At 37.2% G+C, this 17,032-nt stretch overlaps 2 protein-coding genes across 9 annotated transcripts in view; one reads left to right on the top strand and one right to left on the bottom strand.

Annotated features, from left to right (window-relative positions):
- ABCG5 (ATP binding cassette subfamily G member 5) overlaps nt 1-8,278 on the top strand; it is a 48,907-nt gene extending 40,629 nt beyond the window's left edge. The window contains exons 15-17 of one of the 3 annotated variants that reach the window (XR_007413597.1): nt 1,908-2,049; nt 5,063-5,192; nt 7,458-8,278. Coding sequence is in view for 1 of the 3 variants with exons in the window: in XM_049115489.1 (XP_048971446.1) it covers nt 1,908-1,955 (48 nt within the window). In the remaining 2 variants the exon portion in view is untranslated. Of the gene's footprint in view, nt 1-1,907; nt 2,068-5,062; nt 5,193-7,457 lie in introns of those variants that run through there. The other 2 variants (XR_007413596.1, XM_049115489.1) reach the window with 2 other exon arrangements.
- DYNC2LI1 (dynein cytoplasmic 2 light intermediate chain 1) overlaps nt 1-17,032 on the bottom strand; it is a 59,342-nt gene that overhangs the window by 20,338 nt on the left and 21,972 nt on the right. The window contains exons 6-14 of one of the 6 annotated variants that reach the window (XR_007413598.1): nt 16,457-16,643; nt 15,234-15,302; nt 14,536-14,613; nt 10,487-10,563; nt 9,834-9,904; nt 6,218-6,315; nt 5,764-5,856; nt 3,642-3,783; nt 336-634 (exon numbers count right to left, since the gene is read on the bottom strand). Coding sequence is in view for 5 of the 6 variants with exons in the window: in XM_025465336.3 (XP_025321121.1) it covers nt 572-634; nt 5,764-5,856; nt 6,218-6,315; nt 9,834-9,904; nt 10,487-10,563; nt 14,536-14,613; nt 15,234-15,302; nt 16,457-16,643 (736 nt within the window). In the remaining variant the exon portion in view is untranslated. Of the gene's footprint in view, nt 1-335; nt 635-3,641; nt 3,784-5,005; nt 5,084-5,763; nt 5,857-6,217; nt 6,316-9,833; nt 9,905-10,486; nt 10,564-14,535; nt 14,614-15,233; nt 15,303-16,456; nt 16,644-17,032 lie in introns of those variants that run through there. The other 5 variants (XM_025465336.3, XM_025465344.3, XM_049115491.1 and 2 more) reach the window with 5 other exon arrangements.

Raw genomic sequence — 17,032 nt, 5'->3', positions numbered from 1 at the left:
TGCAGGGAGCCCGACGTGGGACTTGATCCTGGGTCTCCAGGATCCAGCCCTGGGCTGAAGGCGGCGCTAAACCACTGAGCCACCTGGGCTGCCCAGGAGTGTTCATTTGAAATGGGTTCTTCGGGTGCTTCTTGTGCCTGTGTTTTACAGTCAATGATGACACCTGTGCACATGACCACGATTCTAAAAAATTCCTTTGAGAAGGAATGTGTCTAATAGAAATGTTTAAACTCATATTCATAATTGTTACTAAAGGATCTTGCTTTTTCATAGTCCTGAAACAGCATAATAAAGCAGAAACTTATAAGTGCTGAAGTGAGTATACACTAAACATATTAGAGAAAGGTAGAAGAATTTTTATTTTAAAAAATACTGCATGTCATTATACAACTTTTCCCCCTTTTAAAAGACTTCTAATTATCCAGGGAGTTGCACTTTAATACAAGAAATGCCACTTTTAACAAATTACAAATCTTTGCTTCCTTCATTTATTACCATTATGCTAATTATAAACTTACTTGTATTTGGGAAAGAAGAAATAAATACACTTGAACCTAAATACAAATTAGGTTCAAGAATCAAGCTCAATTTGTTTCCAAGACTTGGAAGAACTTCTTTTGTATTGTTCCAGTTCCTAAAACAAAAATATGTATTAAGAAAAAAACTTTAAAAATTAAACTAGGCACCTTAGCATTTTTTAGGTATGACAGCACATCCTTTATGGTATTACCATTTGCAAAATTTCTTGACAATTATCTTGTAAATTCTTACTAGGATTTATTTTCTAGAAATGTAGAGTCTTTAGAGTTTCTACAGCCTAAGCAACACTTAGAGATGCACTTAATAAAGATGAAATTATATACTATATATACATACAAATTCTTTAAACTATTCAAATAAATGCATTTGTCATATTTTATTTAAAAGTGATCTTTTGTTTTCTGTTCAAGTCTTGCCAAAACTGGGTTGATGTTGTCAAATTATCAATATTTAGAATGTATATATTCTTTTGACCCAGTGATTCTGCCTTTTAAAATGAATCTCACAGAATAATAGAGAAGAATGCAAGGATATAAATAAAAGGAGGGTCACTGTACTGTGTATACTGGCACACAAATGGAAACAACTTAGCTATCTCCCAGGAAGGACATTATTAAAGATGTCAGAGCCCATTCACACAGGGTTTCATGGGCAGCCAACAAAAATACCAGTGGTCGTATGTGCCACACGAAAAAAGCAAACAGGTGGAGAGGACAGGATACTTCTACTTTCTATTTTTTTTTATTTTATTCTATATCTTATGAGGGTTTTTTTCCGTGATGAGTATATGTTACTTCTAAAATTCATAAAATAAGTTCTGGTATGGGTGGAACCCTGCATTAGACGATTGATATGCAAAGGGATCATCAAAGGGGATTGCCTCCTTTCTTCTTACGTATTGTTCAGTGTCTCAGTAACTGTACAAAGTACATTATTTCAAATAAGCAGAAAGTGGTTACTCTGCAAGATATGGCAAACACTGCCCTTTGGCTAACATAATTGAAGTTCATAGTTGCGATGAAAATTCCATTCTCATTTTCAGAAAAATTGCAGATTGTCTCTTTCATACCTATACTCAAATTACTGAAGTTTAAATGTTAAAAGTTTTAAAACTGAAGAAAGACTTTGAAGAGTCTTTATATGATAATTCCAAGGTAGAATTTGCAGCCTGGTTTATTCTTTTAAAATGAAGTTAATTCAGTTCACCAATCATCTACCACATAGGGTTTTGAAGATTGTTAACTCATAAGGAATACAGTAATCAGTTTTCTTGCCTTTAATTGGAAGCACTGAATTGTTATTACCAATGATAAGGGTGAGGACATTGTTTTGACATTCTGTTAAAGATATCTATCTTACTTCTGCAGAGAACAGAAGAACAGGGCTGGTCACACAGCCATGTCACAAAGAATTAGTGGTGTTATACAGAATTCACCATGTCCACTAGACCTTCAATACTGCTGCCATAGGAAGTCAAAATAATATGATGACGCTCTAAAGGAAGAGCAAGTAAGAGGATTTTCTTTACACTGCAATTCTTTGTGGTTGCTTTAAAGAGCCATTTTATTTATTTTTAAAGATTTTATTTATTTATTCATGAGAGACAGAGAGAGAGAGAGGCAGAGATGTAGGCAGAGGGAAGAGCAGGCTCCATGCAGGGAGCCGGATGTGGGACTTGATCCCGGGACTGCAGGATCACACCCTAAGCCAAAGGCAGAGGCTCAACCACCCAGACATCCCTAAAGAGCCATTTTAAAAATGAATGTAAAACTAAGAAAGGGTTCCACCTTGCCTCTTAAGAACCTCTAAGGTTTTCAACCATAAATGGTCCACTGTCTTAAAACACTTGAAGATTGAAGATGTTTAAAACAGCATCTTCAATAAAGGACAGTAAGAACTTTTCCCCCTAAACATGTAAATGAGTATGTCTTTAAGTTATAGGTTTAGGGAGTATGAACAAGTTGATTTTTGAAAACGGATTCAAAATAGATATGTATGGTTGGCCAAGAAGACCTTAAAAATATTGTTTACAAAAAAAAAAAAAATATTGTTTACCCACTTTTTTGTTGTTGTTTTCTTTGGCAATAAAAATATAGAAAAGAGGTAGAAAGATTTAGCAAGTGCTTTCTATACATATGTCCCCTTAAAATCAGGAATGCTTTAAAACTAGAGGGCTTTTTAAATTATGGAAGCAGAGCAGCCGAGGTGGCTCAGTGGTTTAGCGTCACCTTCAGCCCAGGGCCTGATCCTGGAGACCTGAGATCAAGTCCCATGTCAGGCTCCCTGTACAGAGCCTGCTTCTCCCTCTGCCTGTGTCTCTGCCTCTCTCTCTCTGTGAGAAATCTTAAAAAAATGGAAGCAACCCAAGTGTCCATCTTTATTTTATTTATTTTTTTTAATTTTTTATTTATTTATTTATGATAGTAATAAATCTCTCACAGAGAGAGAGAGGCAGAGACACAGGCAGAGGGAGAAGCAGGCTCCATGCACCGGGAGCCTGATGTGGGATTCGATCCCGGGTCTCCAGGATCGCGCCCTGGGCCAAAGGCAGGCGCCAAACCGCTGCGCCACCCAGGGATCCCAGTGTCCATCTTTAGAATGGAACTTGTGAGTTAGCCTCTTCATCTTAGAAGTGACATGCTCTAATTTCACTGGCAAAACTTAAAGGCCCCAAACTTTGTTTTTGTTTCTTCCCTGATGATTAAGCCACTAATAATGGGGCTTGGGGATGGAGAAGATAGGAGGATCACATGTGGTCTCAGACAGGCTTAGGGCCAGCCCTCTACTCCTATGCAACTATATTATATCTTAATGAAACAGGACATCATCTGTTCTCCCAAGAAGCACAAGAATCAGAAGCATTTGGGTTAAAGGCATGTAGACATATGGCACACAGTATGAGCTTCCCTAAGCATTTACAGGTTGGTTTTAAGTAAGGACAGCTTACATAATTATGGAAAACCCTGAGTGAGACATTTCTTTTAAATGAATATTATTTTGTTCCAAATGGCAAACAAAATCAATCTAAAGATTATAATGCTACTTTCACTGAAAAATGTTATGTGGCAATAATCATATTAAAAGATCAAAAAGAGGGGCACCTGGATAGCTCAGTTGGTTAAGCATTTGTCTTGGACTCAGGTCATGATCCCAGGGTTGAGCCCTGAGTTGGGTTCCCTGCTCAGCAGGAAAGCTTCTCCCTCTCCCCCAGCTCACGCTCTGTCTCTTGCTCTCTCACATAATCTTAAAAAAAAAAAAAAGGCAATGTGAATGAAGAAAGAGCTGTAGACAACTGGCTAGATTTTCAAGTAATGCCAGATGAATTCTTTCATAGGCTGTGTTAATAGCAAAGAATGATAGGTATTGTGGGGTTGCTTTCCAGTTCCATTCCAAATTCCTACAGTTTTAGGTCAGTTAGGGAAGATGGATTTAAATGTGAAAAGTCTTGCTGAAAAACACTCCAGCCCTTTCATAATATCTGTGTATATAAGTGTAATAAAAGGGGTCACCATGCAATATAAACAGATACTCTTAACAATGGCAGTTAGTCATTGACTCCTCAGTAAATATTCAGGGATGGCTTCCAACTAATTTTTAGCTGAGCTGCACATAAATAAAGGTTGTATGAGGCCATCTGACTGTTCCAACAACATGTCTCTCACTTTGCTACAGCAACAAAACCCCCTAAATATTCCTGACATAGTTTTTAATTCTCCTGGATTATGTTTATTTATTAAAAGATTTTATTTATTCATTCATGAGAGACAAGAGAGAGAGGCAGAGGGAGAAGCAGGCTCCTCACAGGGAGCCTGATGCGGAACTCGATCTCCAGACTGGGATTACGCCCTGAGCCAAAGACAGGTGCTCAACCACTGAGCCACCCAGGTGTCCCTGGATTATGTTTATTTTTTTTATTTTTTTATTTTTTTAAAATTTTTATTTATTTATGATAGTCACAGAGAGAGAGAGAGAGAGAGAGAGAGAGAGAGGCAGAGACATAGGCAGAGGGAGAAGCAGGCTCCATGCACCGGGAGCCTGACGTGGGATTCGATCTCGGGTCTCCAGGATCGCGCCCTGGGCCAAAGGCAGGCGCTAAACCGCTGTGCCACCCAGGGATCCCTGGATTATGTTTAAATAGGATGTTTTGCTTTTTTATTCTGGGGCCCCTGAAGGTGAAAGGCTAGTGCTGAAAAAAATACCCCAATCTGTGCTCCTGTGGACAGTTGTGTTCAGATTACCCTTGCAACAATGTGATGGCCCAAGTGACACAGCTCTACAAATCCCATCTGAGAGGCTGTCAGAGCATTCAATTTATAGTGCTTGCTGATATAAGTTTGGATTCTGCACAATGTCTCATTTTAGAGATCTGAGAAAACCTAAGTATCAGATCATGATGAATTTACCAGCTTTTGCATTCTTACATCAGATTTCATATCACACCTCGTGCTAGCTGGGCATATATGGAACACAGTCTCCATTCTTAACTACTTTCCTGAGAGATCCTGTCTTTGTGTGCTTTCAGACTGGGTAGTCCGGAATTTTCCTGGTACAAGAAAAGTTTAAGTATGTCTGAATATTCTAACAAAAAATGAAATCATTTAAATAATTCCACAAACAAAAGAATATTGTGAAAGTGTCCCCCCAGCAGCAAGGTAAGAATCACTACCCATCTTCAATATAAGGTAAACTGGAAAACCCGAAGAGGCTATGTGAACAGTAGGTCATCTCTGGGTGGTGGAATGATTTGAATTCCTTCTTTATGAACATCAAATTTTTTATATAGTGAAGATATGCTATTTCAATTATTTTATTTTTTAAGATTTTATTTTTTAGTAATCTCTGTACCCACCATAGAGCTCAAACTCATGACCCCAACCTCAGAAGCTGCATGTTCTACCAATGGAGCCAGCCAGGCTCCCCTTCAATAATTTTTTTAAAATTTTTATTTATTTATGATAGTCACAGAGAGAGAGAGAGAGAGGCAGAGACACAGGCAGAGGGAGAAGCAGGCTCCATGCACCAGGAGCCCGAACGTGGGATTCAATCCCGGGTCTCCAGGATCGCGCCCTGGGCCAAAGGCAGGCGCCAAACTGCTGCGCCACCCAGGGATCCCTCCCCTTCAATAATTTAAAAGTAAAAACAAAGAGTGAAAAATCTAAGGGGCTCTGGAGGTATTTTGTGATAAACTCAAGAGGAGATAAAATAAATGTTGAGGATTATTACCTGATCCTTCTGAATTCTCATTTCATCAACTTCACCTTCAGCATACTGAGGGTCTCTCGCAGGGTCTTTGATATGCTTCAGTGTGTTGGTGCTCTGAAATTATAGTTCAAGTCATTTCATGCCCCGCCCCCCCCAACCATCTGTGACTACCGTCGGCCTCAGCAAGGCTCTCTATGGTCTTCTGAGCTTTTACTGTCACTGCTGAACCTCTTTCAAATTCCACCAGGCCCTCTCCTTCCAGCAGCTGTCTCTCACTTCTCCAACAGTCTGGAAGCTGAATTTCAAAGTGGAGCATCTTTTAAACCTCACAGTGCCTCTTGTACAATAGACTTTTGGCATATATTTGATTTTTGAAGATGCCAGTAAAAAAGTCATAATAGGCTCATTGGAACATTTCCTAGTAACTGTTGAATAATGCAAAAAATTCTTGCTTTAAAAGAATTAGAAGTATTACCTTTGGTGGAAAGACTCTTTCATACACTTTTTTCCACAAATCCATTGGTGAATGAGCATGAAGCTTTCCAATGTCATTATCAGGAATAGGAGGAGATCCTAAAATGGGAAGTTGTACACCAAATGACTGCACTGGTTAAAACTTGACAAACTGGAAAAAAAAAAAAAAAAAGCTAACCCCCACCCCAAAACAAACAAATAAAAAAACTTGACAAACTATCAAGAAAATGGATGGCACTTAGAAAAATACAAATCCTAGATCACTCATTTCCCTTCTCCCTTAATATAGCCACTATTAAAATTTAGTCCAACCCAGTATAGCAAGGCCACAGATTCTAGCACCAGAGAAAGAGGAGACAGAGCAGTTAGTCAGTTGTGATTCTCTTGCCCCATAATTACACCACCACCCACTGAAATACCTAGTTTGATATTCTCGTGTGTTTATGAGTTTGTAAGGAAACGCTCATTGGTGCTACTCACCAGAGTGCAAATTGGGACAACTAATTCAGAGGGGGATTTGGCACTACTTCCTACCCTGAAAATATGGAAAAAGGTTAAATGCTACTACCCAGAAATCCTAGTTTTTGGTATTTAACCTAGAAACACCTGTATACAAGTGTTAATGGTTTCACACTGCAGCATCATTTGTATAAGTGAAAAATTGGCCAAGCTAAACTGTCCATCAATAAAGGTATAGTGAACTAAGTTACTTTGCATTTTCACGCTCTAACCACACAGCAGTCAAAATACCAAATAGATCTAGCTACTGCATTAATATGGAAAAACCACTAAGACATACTGAGTAGAAACAGAAACTTTCAAAATGATAACTATAGAATGATAGAATTATGTTCTATCTTTTTTAAAGATTTTATTTATTTATGAGAGAGACAGAGAGAGAGAGGCAGACACAGGCAGAGGGAGAAGCAGGCTCCATGCAGGGAGCCTGATGTGGGACTCAATCCCAGGACTCCAGGATCACGTCCTGGGCTGAAGGCAGGTGCTCAACCGCTGAGCCACCCAGGAATCCCTAACAAGTAGTTTTTTCTATATCACATTCACATATATAGAAAATAATCCAGAAGTATACATATCAAACTTGATCCTTACATGTACTATTTTAACATTTTATAATGAGAATGTCTTGTGTACTGATTGTATAATTTGAAAATTTGAAAAAATGCTGACTTCTTGGCAATTGTCAGTCTATAATCTTAGATTTCTCATTCTTTCTATTCTAGCATCTACCCTGTTGATCTTTCAGGACCTCCTTACCACTTTGGTGTGAAAGACAGTGATACAAATCACCAATCAATTTCAGTTTTCCCAAGTTTTTTACTTGTCCTTATTTGTGTGTATGTGTGTGTGTGTATTAAGTTCTATACAATTGTGTCATCTTTGTAGATAAATGTGTCCACTACCAAAATCAAGATACTACACAGTGCCATCCCTTGTGTTGCCCTTTTATACCCACACCACCCCCTTCTCCAATCTCTTTATCTCCCCACCTACAATCCTGTTTCTAACTTCTTACAACCATTAATCTTTCCTCTAGTTCTAAAATGTTTTCATCACAAAATTTTTGCACACGTAGTATCATATTGTATATAACCTTTACTGACTGGCTTTTTTTCATTCAGTATGATTCTCTGGTGATTCATGCAAGTTACTGTATCAATAACTTGTTCCTTTTTATTGCAGAGTAGTAAGCTATGGTATGGATAGCACAGGTTTAAATAACATCTGGTTGTTGCTAGTTTGGGACTATTACAAATGAAGCCACCATGAACATTTGTGTATGGATTTTTATGTGAACGTAAGTTTTAATTTTTCTGAGATAAATGCCAAGTAATGTAATTTCTAGCTCATATGGTCGGTACACGTTTAGTTTTGTAAGAAACTGAACTGTCTTGAAGAGTGGTTGTATCATTCTATATTCCCACCAGCCATGTATGAATATCCAGTTTCTCCATTCTTGCCAGCATTTGGTGTTATCATTTTTTGTTAGCTATTCTTATGAGCACATTGTGGTTTCAATTTGCGTTTTCCTAATAAAGATATTAAATATATTTTCATGTGCTTATTTGCCATTTGTATATCCTCTTTGGTGATATGTCTGCTCATGTCTTTTGCCTGTTTTCTAACTGCATTTTGTTTTTACTGTTAAGTTCTTTATATACCCTAGATAATAAGTCCTTTGTCAGATATGTAGTTGAAAATCTTTTCTCTCAGAATGTAGCATGTCTTTTTATCCTTTTCAAATGGACTTTTCAAGAACAAAAGTTTTTCATTTTGATGAGGTCTAAGCTCCATGATTTTTAAATTTAGTAATTCTCATTTCTTTTTTGACCTCCAACTACTTATAGGGGCATTATCTATTGGTACACACAGTGATTCTCACTGCTAATGAAAGTAAGTCATGGGCAGCCCTGGTGGCGCAGCGGTTTGGCGCCGCCTGCAGCCTGGGGTGTGATCCTGGAGACCCGGGATCGAGTCCCACATCGGGCTCCCTGCATGGAGCCTACTTCTCCCTCTGCCTGTGTCTCTGCCTCTCTGTGTGTCTATGAGTAAACAAATAAAATCTTCTAAAAAAAAGTCAGTATTAATTATAAAGATTGTTTTAATATTTATTTAATCATGAGAGACACAGAGAGAGAATCAGAGACATAGGCAGAGGGAGAGTCAAGCTCCCTGCGGGGAGCCTGATGTGGGACTCGATCCCAGGACCCTGGGATCATGACCTGAGCCAAAGGCAGACGCTTAACCACTGAGCCACCCAGGTATCGCCCCCCCCCCCTTTTTTTAAGATTTTAAGTATTTATTTAGGTATTAATAATAATTAGGAAAATCAGCCTTTGTGATCACTCATTAACCACCTCTATTTTCATTCCAGTTCAGTCTATAATCTAATTACAAAGATCTATATTTGAAGTCAACTTTAGTGTGTAAGGGTAATGATGGATGGGAAATAAAAAGCTACCATCTGCTAGAGTGTTAAAACCAAACTATGTCAGCCCCTGAGTAGAAAGAGTTGCTAGGCCCAAACCTCCACAGGGAAAGTAGTTTCTGTGGGAAGATAAGGAGCTTGATTATATAAACTCTTAAAATTCTTTTTGCTTCATGAACCTAAAATGTCCATAAGTTTAAGAAATACATCTCATATCTGAAGCAAGCTATTTTCATAGTGAAGAATTAAAGCATAAAATAATTAGTACAACTATTGTCTTTTAGTTTATTCCATCACTTGAATCTCTATTTTTCATCACTGCCCATAATATATAGCTTTCAATTTCCTCACTATTCTGTGCTTCTGGTTTTCTTCTAGACCCAATGAGCTAAAATTTAAAAGTACCTGGAAATCAGTGAGGGAAAGGAAATTTTTTAGTAAAACAGAAATCCGAAATCAGTCTCTTATATGGCGACATTCCTTCCATCACAAATATGTCAATGTGATGTATGTTGCATCAATACTGTGTATACAAATAAATACATGAGAAATAACAGTGATGATAATGAAATCAGAAATGGTGGTATGTTGGAGATGAAGTGAACATGGGGTAGGATAAAATCAATAAGCAATTAAAAAAAGATTGAACAATCTTAATAAGTTCACCCACCTATTTGACTTAAAGAATCCAATCCTGCTGTGATAAACAGTGGTTTATTCTGATCCACACATATTGATTTGCTACATGGATAAGAAGAAAAGAGTCTAATTTAGTTTAGTAGTCGAATATCCTGCTCTACTGTAAATAGAAGAACCAAGTTTTATACCTAGCCATTGGTGAAAGAGCACTGCCCTCAAATGAATGAGTGAATATTTAGGTGGTTTCAAAAATTAAAGTCTGTCATTAATAAAGTTTTATAAGGAAAAAGGTGACAGACCCAAATTACCTTAAGTGAAAGCCAAGAAAAGTAGAAGGTTAAAAAAAATACACATACTACAATTATCAATTCAATTTCTAATTAATATAAGAAAATGATAATATAGGGAAAGCTACTAAAATGAGAGAAGTCAAAGAAATCAGAGAAATAAGTGTAACAGTATCATTATTTTATTCTAGTCTCTATTATGTAACATTTTTGTTATGAAATGAGAAATACTTAAGCAATACAAGAAACAGGAAATAATATGAAATTATTTCTCTAAGAATAGCCATCCGGGGATACTTTCTTAGAAGAAATAATGAGATGAGAACAATAATCAGTTGAGATTATTGGCAAAAATAAAATAAGATAAAAAGATACACAAAATATATTTTAATAGTACCTTTTGTCAATGCCAAATGCTAACTGGTTGATAACTCCACGTACTTTTAGTAATAAAGCTTCTGATTTACTGGTAAACTAAAAAAAATAAAATCAGGGGAATAAATTATATGCTCTGCTTCCAAATAGAAACAGGTAAAATAAAAATGGCTTTGAACAAGTACAAAATGCGGACAGAATTATTATTTGCCCCACACTTGTGTTTGAGCAGACAAAAAATCTGAAGGAAAATAAATCTCAATAAATTTGTTTCAACTCGTTCTTCTAACTTCATGAGTGCACGGTATCGAAGGGACTTGTGTTTATGCACTTGTTCACCACACCCACATATGGATTATAACTATGTACCAAATGCAGTCTGGCTGGTAGAAAATGGGAGGTATATATCATAAATAACTTTTCCATCCATGGGCATATTACTGTCTTCCAAAAAGCTAACATGGAAGCTACAGACTGGTCTGACAATAGTGATACTCATTAAAAAGATCTTTTAACTTCTCTTCAGAATTGCCTTTGAGCTTGCAAAGAACATTCTCAGAAGTGGTATATAACAAGGGTGACCAGAACCAGAACACTTCAGAGAATGAAAGGGGGTGGGTACTATCAATAAATAAGAAATTAAGCTGAGACATCCAGGAGAACATCAGGACATGTGGTTACCCTACAAATCTTTTAAGACTAGATTTGATTTTTTGGAAATACCAAAAGTTACTCAGCCAAATCAGAATGGCTAAGATGTATGAAAGTAGGAAAAACAACCTTGAGCCAAAATGAAATGTACTTCTATAAGGCAAAGAAATCAATTTTCAGGATAAGGTTCATTCTGAATTAAGAACAGGCTCCATTGGGCAGCCCTGGTGGCTCAGCGGTTTAGTGCTGCCTTCACCCCAGGGCCTGATCCTGGAGACCTGGGATTGAGTCCCATGTCGGGTTTCCTACATGGAGCCTGCTCCTCCCTCTGCCTGTGTCTCTGCCTCTCTCTCTCTCTCTGTCTCTCATAAATAAACAAACAAATACAATCTTAAAAAAAAACAAAAAAACAAAAAACAGGCTCCCAGGCAAAATCTTGACTCGTGTGAATATATAAAATTTAATACAGTGACTTTTCAAAATTGAAACAATTTTAACACTTCTTTTGAAGGAGTTTAAAACTATAAAAAACTAATTGAACTTTTAAAACACAATTTTACTATTATTTATGTTCCCTATGTGGAAAGGAAAATACCTTATCACAAAAGTATTTCATAGAAGGGCTGGGAGGACGTGAGAAGTTTTCTGACTCAACCCCCCCATCTGTTGCATCAATTGCCTTGAAACATCCTCCAAAAATTGCTGTAGAGCTTCTGTTTGCATTAATTTAGTAGGAACTCAAAATCTCCAAAAGTAACCCATTCCATTTTCAGATAATGGTAATATCTGAAATGGTTCTTATTTTGAGCTAAACTCTGCTCTGATTCCTTGTTCTTGACTTTAAGAGAGCAAAGAATATATCTAATCCCTTTTCCATGGGACAGTCCTTTGAATATTTAAAGAGCATTATCACATTCTAGATAATAGAACATAATTTTATACTCCTTCTCATATATCATATTTTTAAGCCTCATACCATCCTGACAGCTCTCCACTGAATCTGGTCCTACTCATCAATGTTTTTCTATTTTTATTAACTTTATTAGATTGCTTGTAATAGTGAATCCACTTTCTTGACTGAATTATAAAGGATCAACTAAAGGGGTAAAAGAAAACTGCTGAGCATCTAGCAATCTTCTCAAGCAGTCCCATACTGTCTCCTTTGGGGGGGTGGATGGGGAAGAGTGGAAGTGAAATGGAAAGACGGGGCTTTGTAACTTTGGCTACTCTCTTCTTGGTCCGAGAAGCTAAACAAGCTTTATGATTCTCCTGGCAGTCCAGAAGGGCTCCTCTAATCCAAGCTCTCATCTTCTGGTTTGCTGAAAGCTGACATGAAACCATTCTTAAACCCATTCCCTAGAAGATCCTGATCTTCTAGGACCTTCTAGACCTGCTGGGGCCTACAGTGATCTGACTTCATCTAAATTTGTACACATAACACCAGATTAGATCCTGTTCAAATGTGATCTGTTCCTAAAGAAAGAGATTTCCCTCAGCTAACTAAACAGAACTAACTATGGGGCTTTATCTTGTGTAAAAATAAACTATAAGATCCATGGTCTTTGCTTTTGTATCCTGGATGAGCCATTCATTTTAAACTCCCCATATCGTTTTGAAATAGTAAAAAAAGAATATTTCCAAAGCACTCTGTCAATTTCATATATAAGCGGATACAGTATAAACATAAAACATTCTGATTTGTAGGGAAATACACAATGCATTTATTTGGAGTATTCTGAAAAGTATAAAAAATTTAAACATAGATCATATTATCACTTTGTCATAATATATTACCCATGAAGGCCAGCGACTAGACTGTTATCTCCCTCCAACTTCCTCAGCACTTTCATGCAGGAAAAAGCAGGAAAAAGAAACCATTCAAATGGGAAGATATTAATTCTTTTAAATAGAAGTGATTTTATATTTTATTGCATTAAAGAATATCCTTTATCCTGGGATGCCTGGGTGCCTCACTCTGTCTCTCACAGAGTAAATAAATAAAATCTTGAAAAAAAAAAAAATCCTTTATCCTTTGTTCCTGCTGTAGAAGGTAAGGATAACAGTTCTTAGACTAAGCAACATTTATTGAGGAACACTTTGTTTCAGGCCCTGGGGTGGGCACATCATTTTCTCTCTCTCATCCTTACAACAACTCTATGAAGAAGGCACTGGTTTTGTCATTTTACCCTGGAGGAGACCGAGGCTTGAGTGAGATGACCTGGCCTGTCACACATCTGGTAAATGGCTATCCTGAGATTCGAACAGAGGCAACAGGACTCCCAACTTCATGGTTTTAACCCCTATGACAATATTGTTGTTGTTTTAAGTTTTAAAAAGAACATATAGGGACGCCGGGGTGGCTCAGTGTGTGATCCTGGGGTCCTGGGACTGAGTACCGCATTGGGCTCCCCACAGGGAGCCTACTGCTCCCTCTGCCTACATCACTGCCTCTCTCTCTCTTGAATAAAAAAATACAATCTTTAAAAAAAAAAAATTTAAAAACATAGGTTTTTTTTTCCTCTTTTCCCTTAAGACAGATTCTAATTTTTAAGGGGAAACTAAAAATGAATAAATGTCTTTAAAAAGATTTATTTATTTGAGAGAAAAAGTGAGTGTGCACAAGTAGGGGGAGGGCAGAAGGAGAAGCAGACTCCCCACTGAGCAGAGAGCCTGACATGGGGCTTGATTCCAGGACCCTGGGACCATGATCTGAGCCGAAAGCAGATGCTTAACTGACTGAGCCACCCAGGTACCCCTAAAAATGAATAAATTAATAGCCAGTTTATCTGTTTAAGACTGATTAGGGTTTGGGGCACCTTGGTTTCAGTTCAGGTTGTGATCTCAAGGTTGTAAGATTGAGAATCCGTGCTCTGTGGGGAGTCTGCTTGAGATTCTTTCTCCCTCTCCCATTGCCCCTCCCCCCCACTCCTGTACACCTGCTCTCTCTAAAAAAAATAAAAAAGAGAGAGAGAGAGAGAGAGAGAGAGAGAGAGAGAGACTGACTGGGGTTTATGAGCATAAGCAATTGATCTGAAGACCTGGTAGGCCATCTAGCAGAGTATGTTCTAGAAATATTGGGACACCTGTGTGGCTCAGCGGTTGAGCGTCTGCCTTCTGCTCAGGGTGTGATTCCTGGTCTGGGGATGGAATCCACATCAGTCTCCCCATGGGGAGCCTGCTTCTCCCTCTGCCTATGTCTCTGACTCTCTGTGTCACTCATGAATAAATAAATAAAAAATCTTAAAAAAAAAAAAAGAAATATCAAACACTCTGTAATGAGGATTTGGGGGCAGTGGGAAAGGAAAGAAGGGGATTATGTACACTAGTAGAAGCATTAGTATTTATAATCATGCATCAAGTTGCTTATCTTTCTAAGTATGGTGCTGTCCACTCGAGCCAAAGGATAGGAAATGTACGAACCATTAATGATGCTCCATAATAATGTGCAACAAATCGAAGTGTCTTGCATATAACCTTTCTCTTCTCAGAGTCAAAATCCTGAAGAAATACATTATTAAAAAGAAAAAAGTTGAGAAAATTAAATATCAGTAGTGGGAAGGTGCAAATTACTAAGTGTAGAAATACATAATTTGTTTTTTGTTTTTGTTTTTTGGAACATACCCTGAGGAGTAGGATTCCATTACCTTGATACTTTTTCTATAGAGAATTGAATAGTAGCTGCAGCCTTCTAGAACTACAGCTATCAGATCTTTCCTTGTTTAAACACTTAGCTCAATAGAATTTAGATATGAGCACACATTTTATAGTGTGGAATACCCTAGGGATTCTCTGACAAGCAAAGATAAGAAACCAATTTTCTACTTTCTTCAATTTAAAAGTTGGGAAGTCAGTCCTATCCCTCAGTGACTGGGTGAAAGATTCAGTTTCTCAAGCTATCTTATCCCCATTCTACTGCCTTATCCCCATTATACTGTATGTATTGTTCTTTACATATTTTCTCTTTCCCCGCTATGTCGTCTTTTCCAAAATCTTTAAGATGTGTGACTCCTTGACCTCTCCCTCCTAGAGTCCTATTTCTCACTTCACTATTATTTTTGTTCTTCTCCCATAAAGCCTGAGTAGAAGCAACCGTTTTAACTAGAAGTGGAAAAGCTTACCTGAAAAATATCGTATTTACTTCCAATTATGACCAGAGGTATTAGAAATGGGTCAACTAATTCACGGTCCTGTTAACAAATACATTTCATTGATTTATTATAATTGTTTGTACTATGTATTTAGCAAATTCTATTGACTTCCAAAAATATACCATTTTAGTCTTTTCATAGATGCTGACTTCGTTTGCTTGACTAAGAGTTTGTCCTAATATTTAACTTTGACTTAACCTAAGTTATATTTCTCAAGTATAAAACTAGAAATGGCAGTTCCCTAAATTACCATACTTATTTGTCACGTTCTATCCTATTTTCTTTTCTTTTTTTTTTTTTTAATTTTTTATTTATTTATGATAGTCACACACAGAGAGAGAGAGAGGCAGAGAGACATAGGCAGAGGGAGAAGCAGGCTCCATGCACCGGGAGCCCGATGTGGGATTCGATCCTGGGTCTCCAGGATCGCATCCTGGGCCAAAGGCAGGCGCTAAACCGCTGCGCCACCCAGGGTTCCCCTATCCTATTTTCTTAAATAACATGTCATCTGCCTGTTTTGTTTTTCACTGTTTGGTATTATCTTTTGTTGCAATATCATTTACACTGCATAGTTGTGAACCATAAGCTATCAGTTTCCTCCTGATATTCCCTTATGTAAAACACATTTGTATAAACCCTGGGCAATATAAAATATTGCTATAGGTTTTCTAGAAAATGATACTCATGATTGTATTTAAAGAACTTGTGTTACCATCAATACAACTTTATAATTTAATTAGTTGTCAGATAATCAAAAGATATAAAATATGTGACAGAACTAAATGAATGTAAAATACAGAGTGGCAATGAAGGCTGTGAAAACTATTCATTGTTTACATTTGTAGCTTCATCTGGTCTTTGCCAGATGACTTTTGTACAGTCTGCTTTTTTATCTTCGTTTTACAGAGATTATAAAATCAATATCAAACTACTACTTCAAAATTCTGTTTCTTTTGATTGGTATCCTATGCCATAACAATCACAGTGGATGTCTAACAAGACATGAGAAATCCTTTCCCTGGTTTTGCTCTCACTGAGGTTTTATTAAATTGCTGTAATTTTCCAGTGAACAAGTTCATCTACATCAAATGAATTTCAAATCATGCATAAAAATTTAAGGAAGTTGTTTGTGATGTTATCTTTAACTACGTATGGGGCTACGGATTCTGGGAATAATCCCAACAGCAACTCACTGGATGGTCCTTCTGCATATTACTCCAGATCTTCTGTCTCATTTCAGAAACTGCTTTAGAATTTGTCTTCCCCAGTTTCATTATCATTTTGTCTACATGGCTTTTTGTGGCTTGTAACAGATTTTCCATAGTGGGCCAAAGGTCATTAGGTTTTGAAAGATCCAAAACAAGAACAATAGAAAATGTCCTAAAAAAATAAAAATATCTCTTTAAAAAAACTCAAAATAATTAGTTTTGAAACCTTATTATACTGAAATTTATTAGCTAAAAAGTAACACTATAGCTTATAAAACATAGCAGTATTCTAATAAAATAGCCCCCACCACCAAAGTTATGGCCTTATTTATTCCAGTGCTTTTCTCTAGTGATATTTAAGTATTACAACCAACTGTGGCACTGAAGGTTTTATTTGCACTAATAATAATCCAATTCAAATAATCTGCAAGAACGGGATCCAACAATGTGATGATTGGATCCAATTTTACTGTGTCCTCCAGAGAAGGGAAGCGAAAATAATAGAGCACAGCAACAACACAAACAACACAACAATTAGGTGAATGAGAACGGATGTATCAC

This window comes from Canis lupus, chromosome 10, assembly GCF_003254725.2.
Source record: "Canis lupus dingo isolate Sandy chromosome 10, ASM325472v2, whole genome shotgun sequence".
In the NCBI taxonomy this organism is placed as follows: domain Eukaryota; kingdom Metazoa; phylum Chordata; class Mammalia; order Carnivora; family Canidae; genus Canis; species Canis lupus.
Note: the sequence above shows the minus strand (reverse complement) of the source record. Positions and strands in the feature narration are given on the sequence as shown.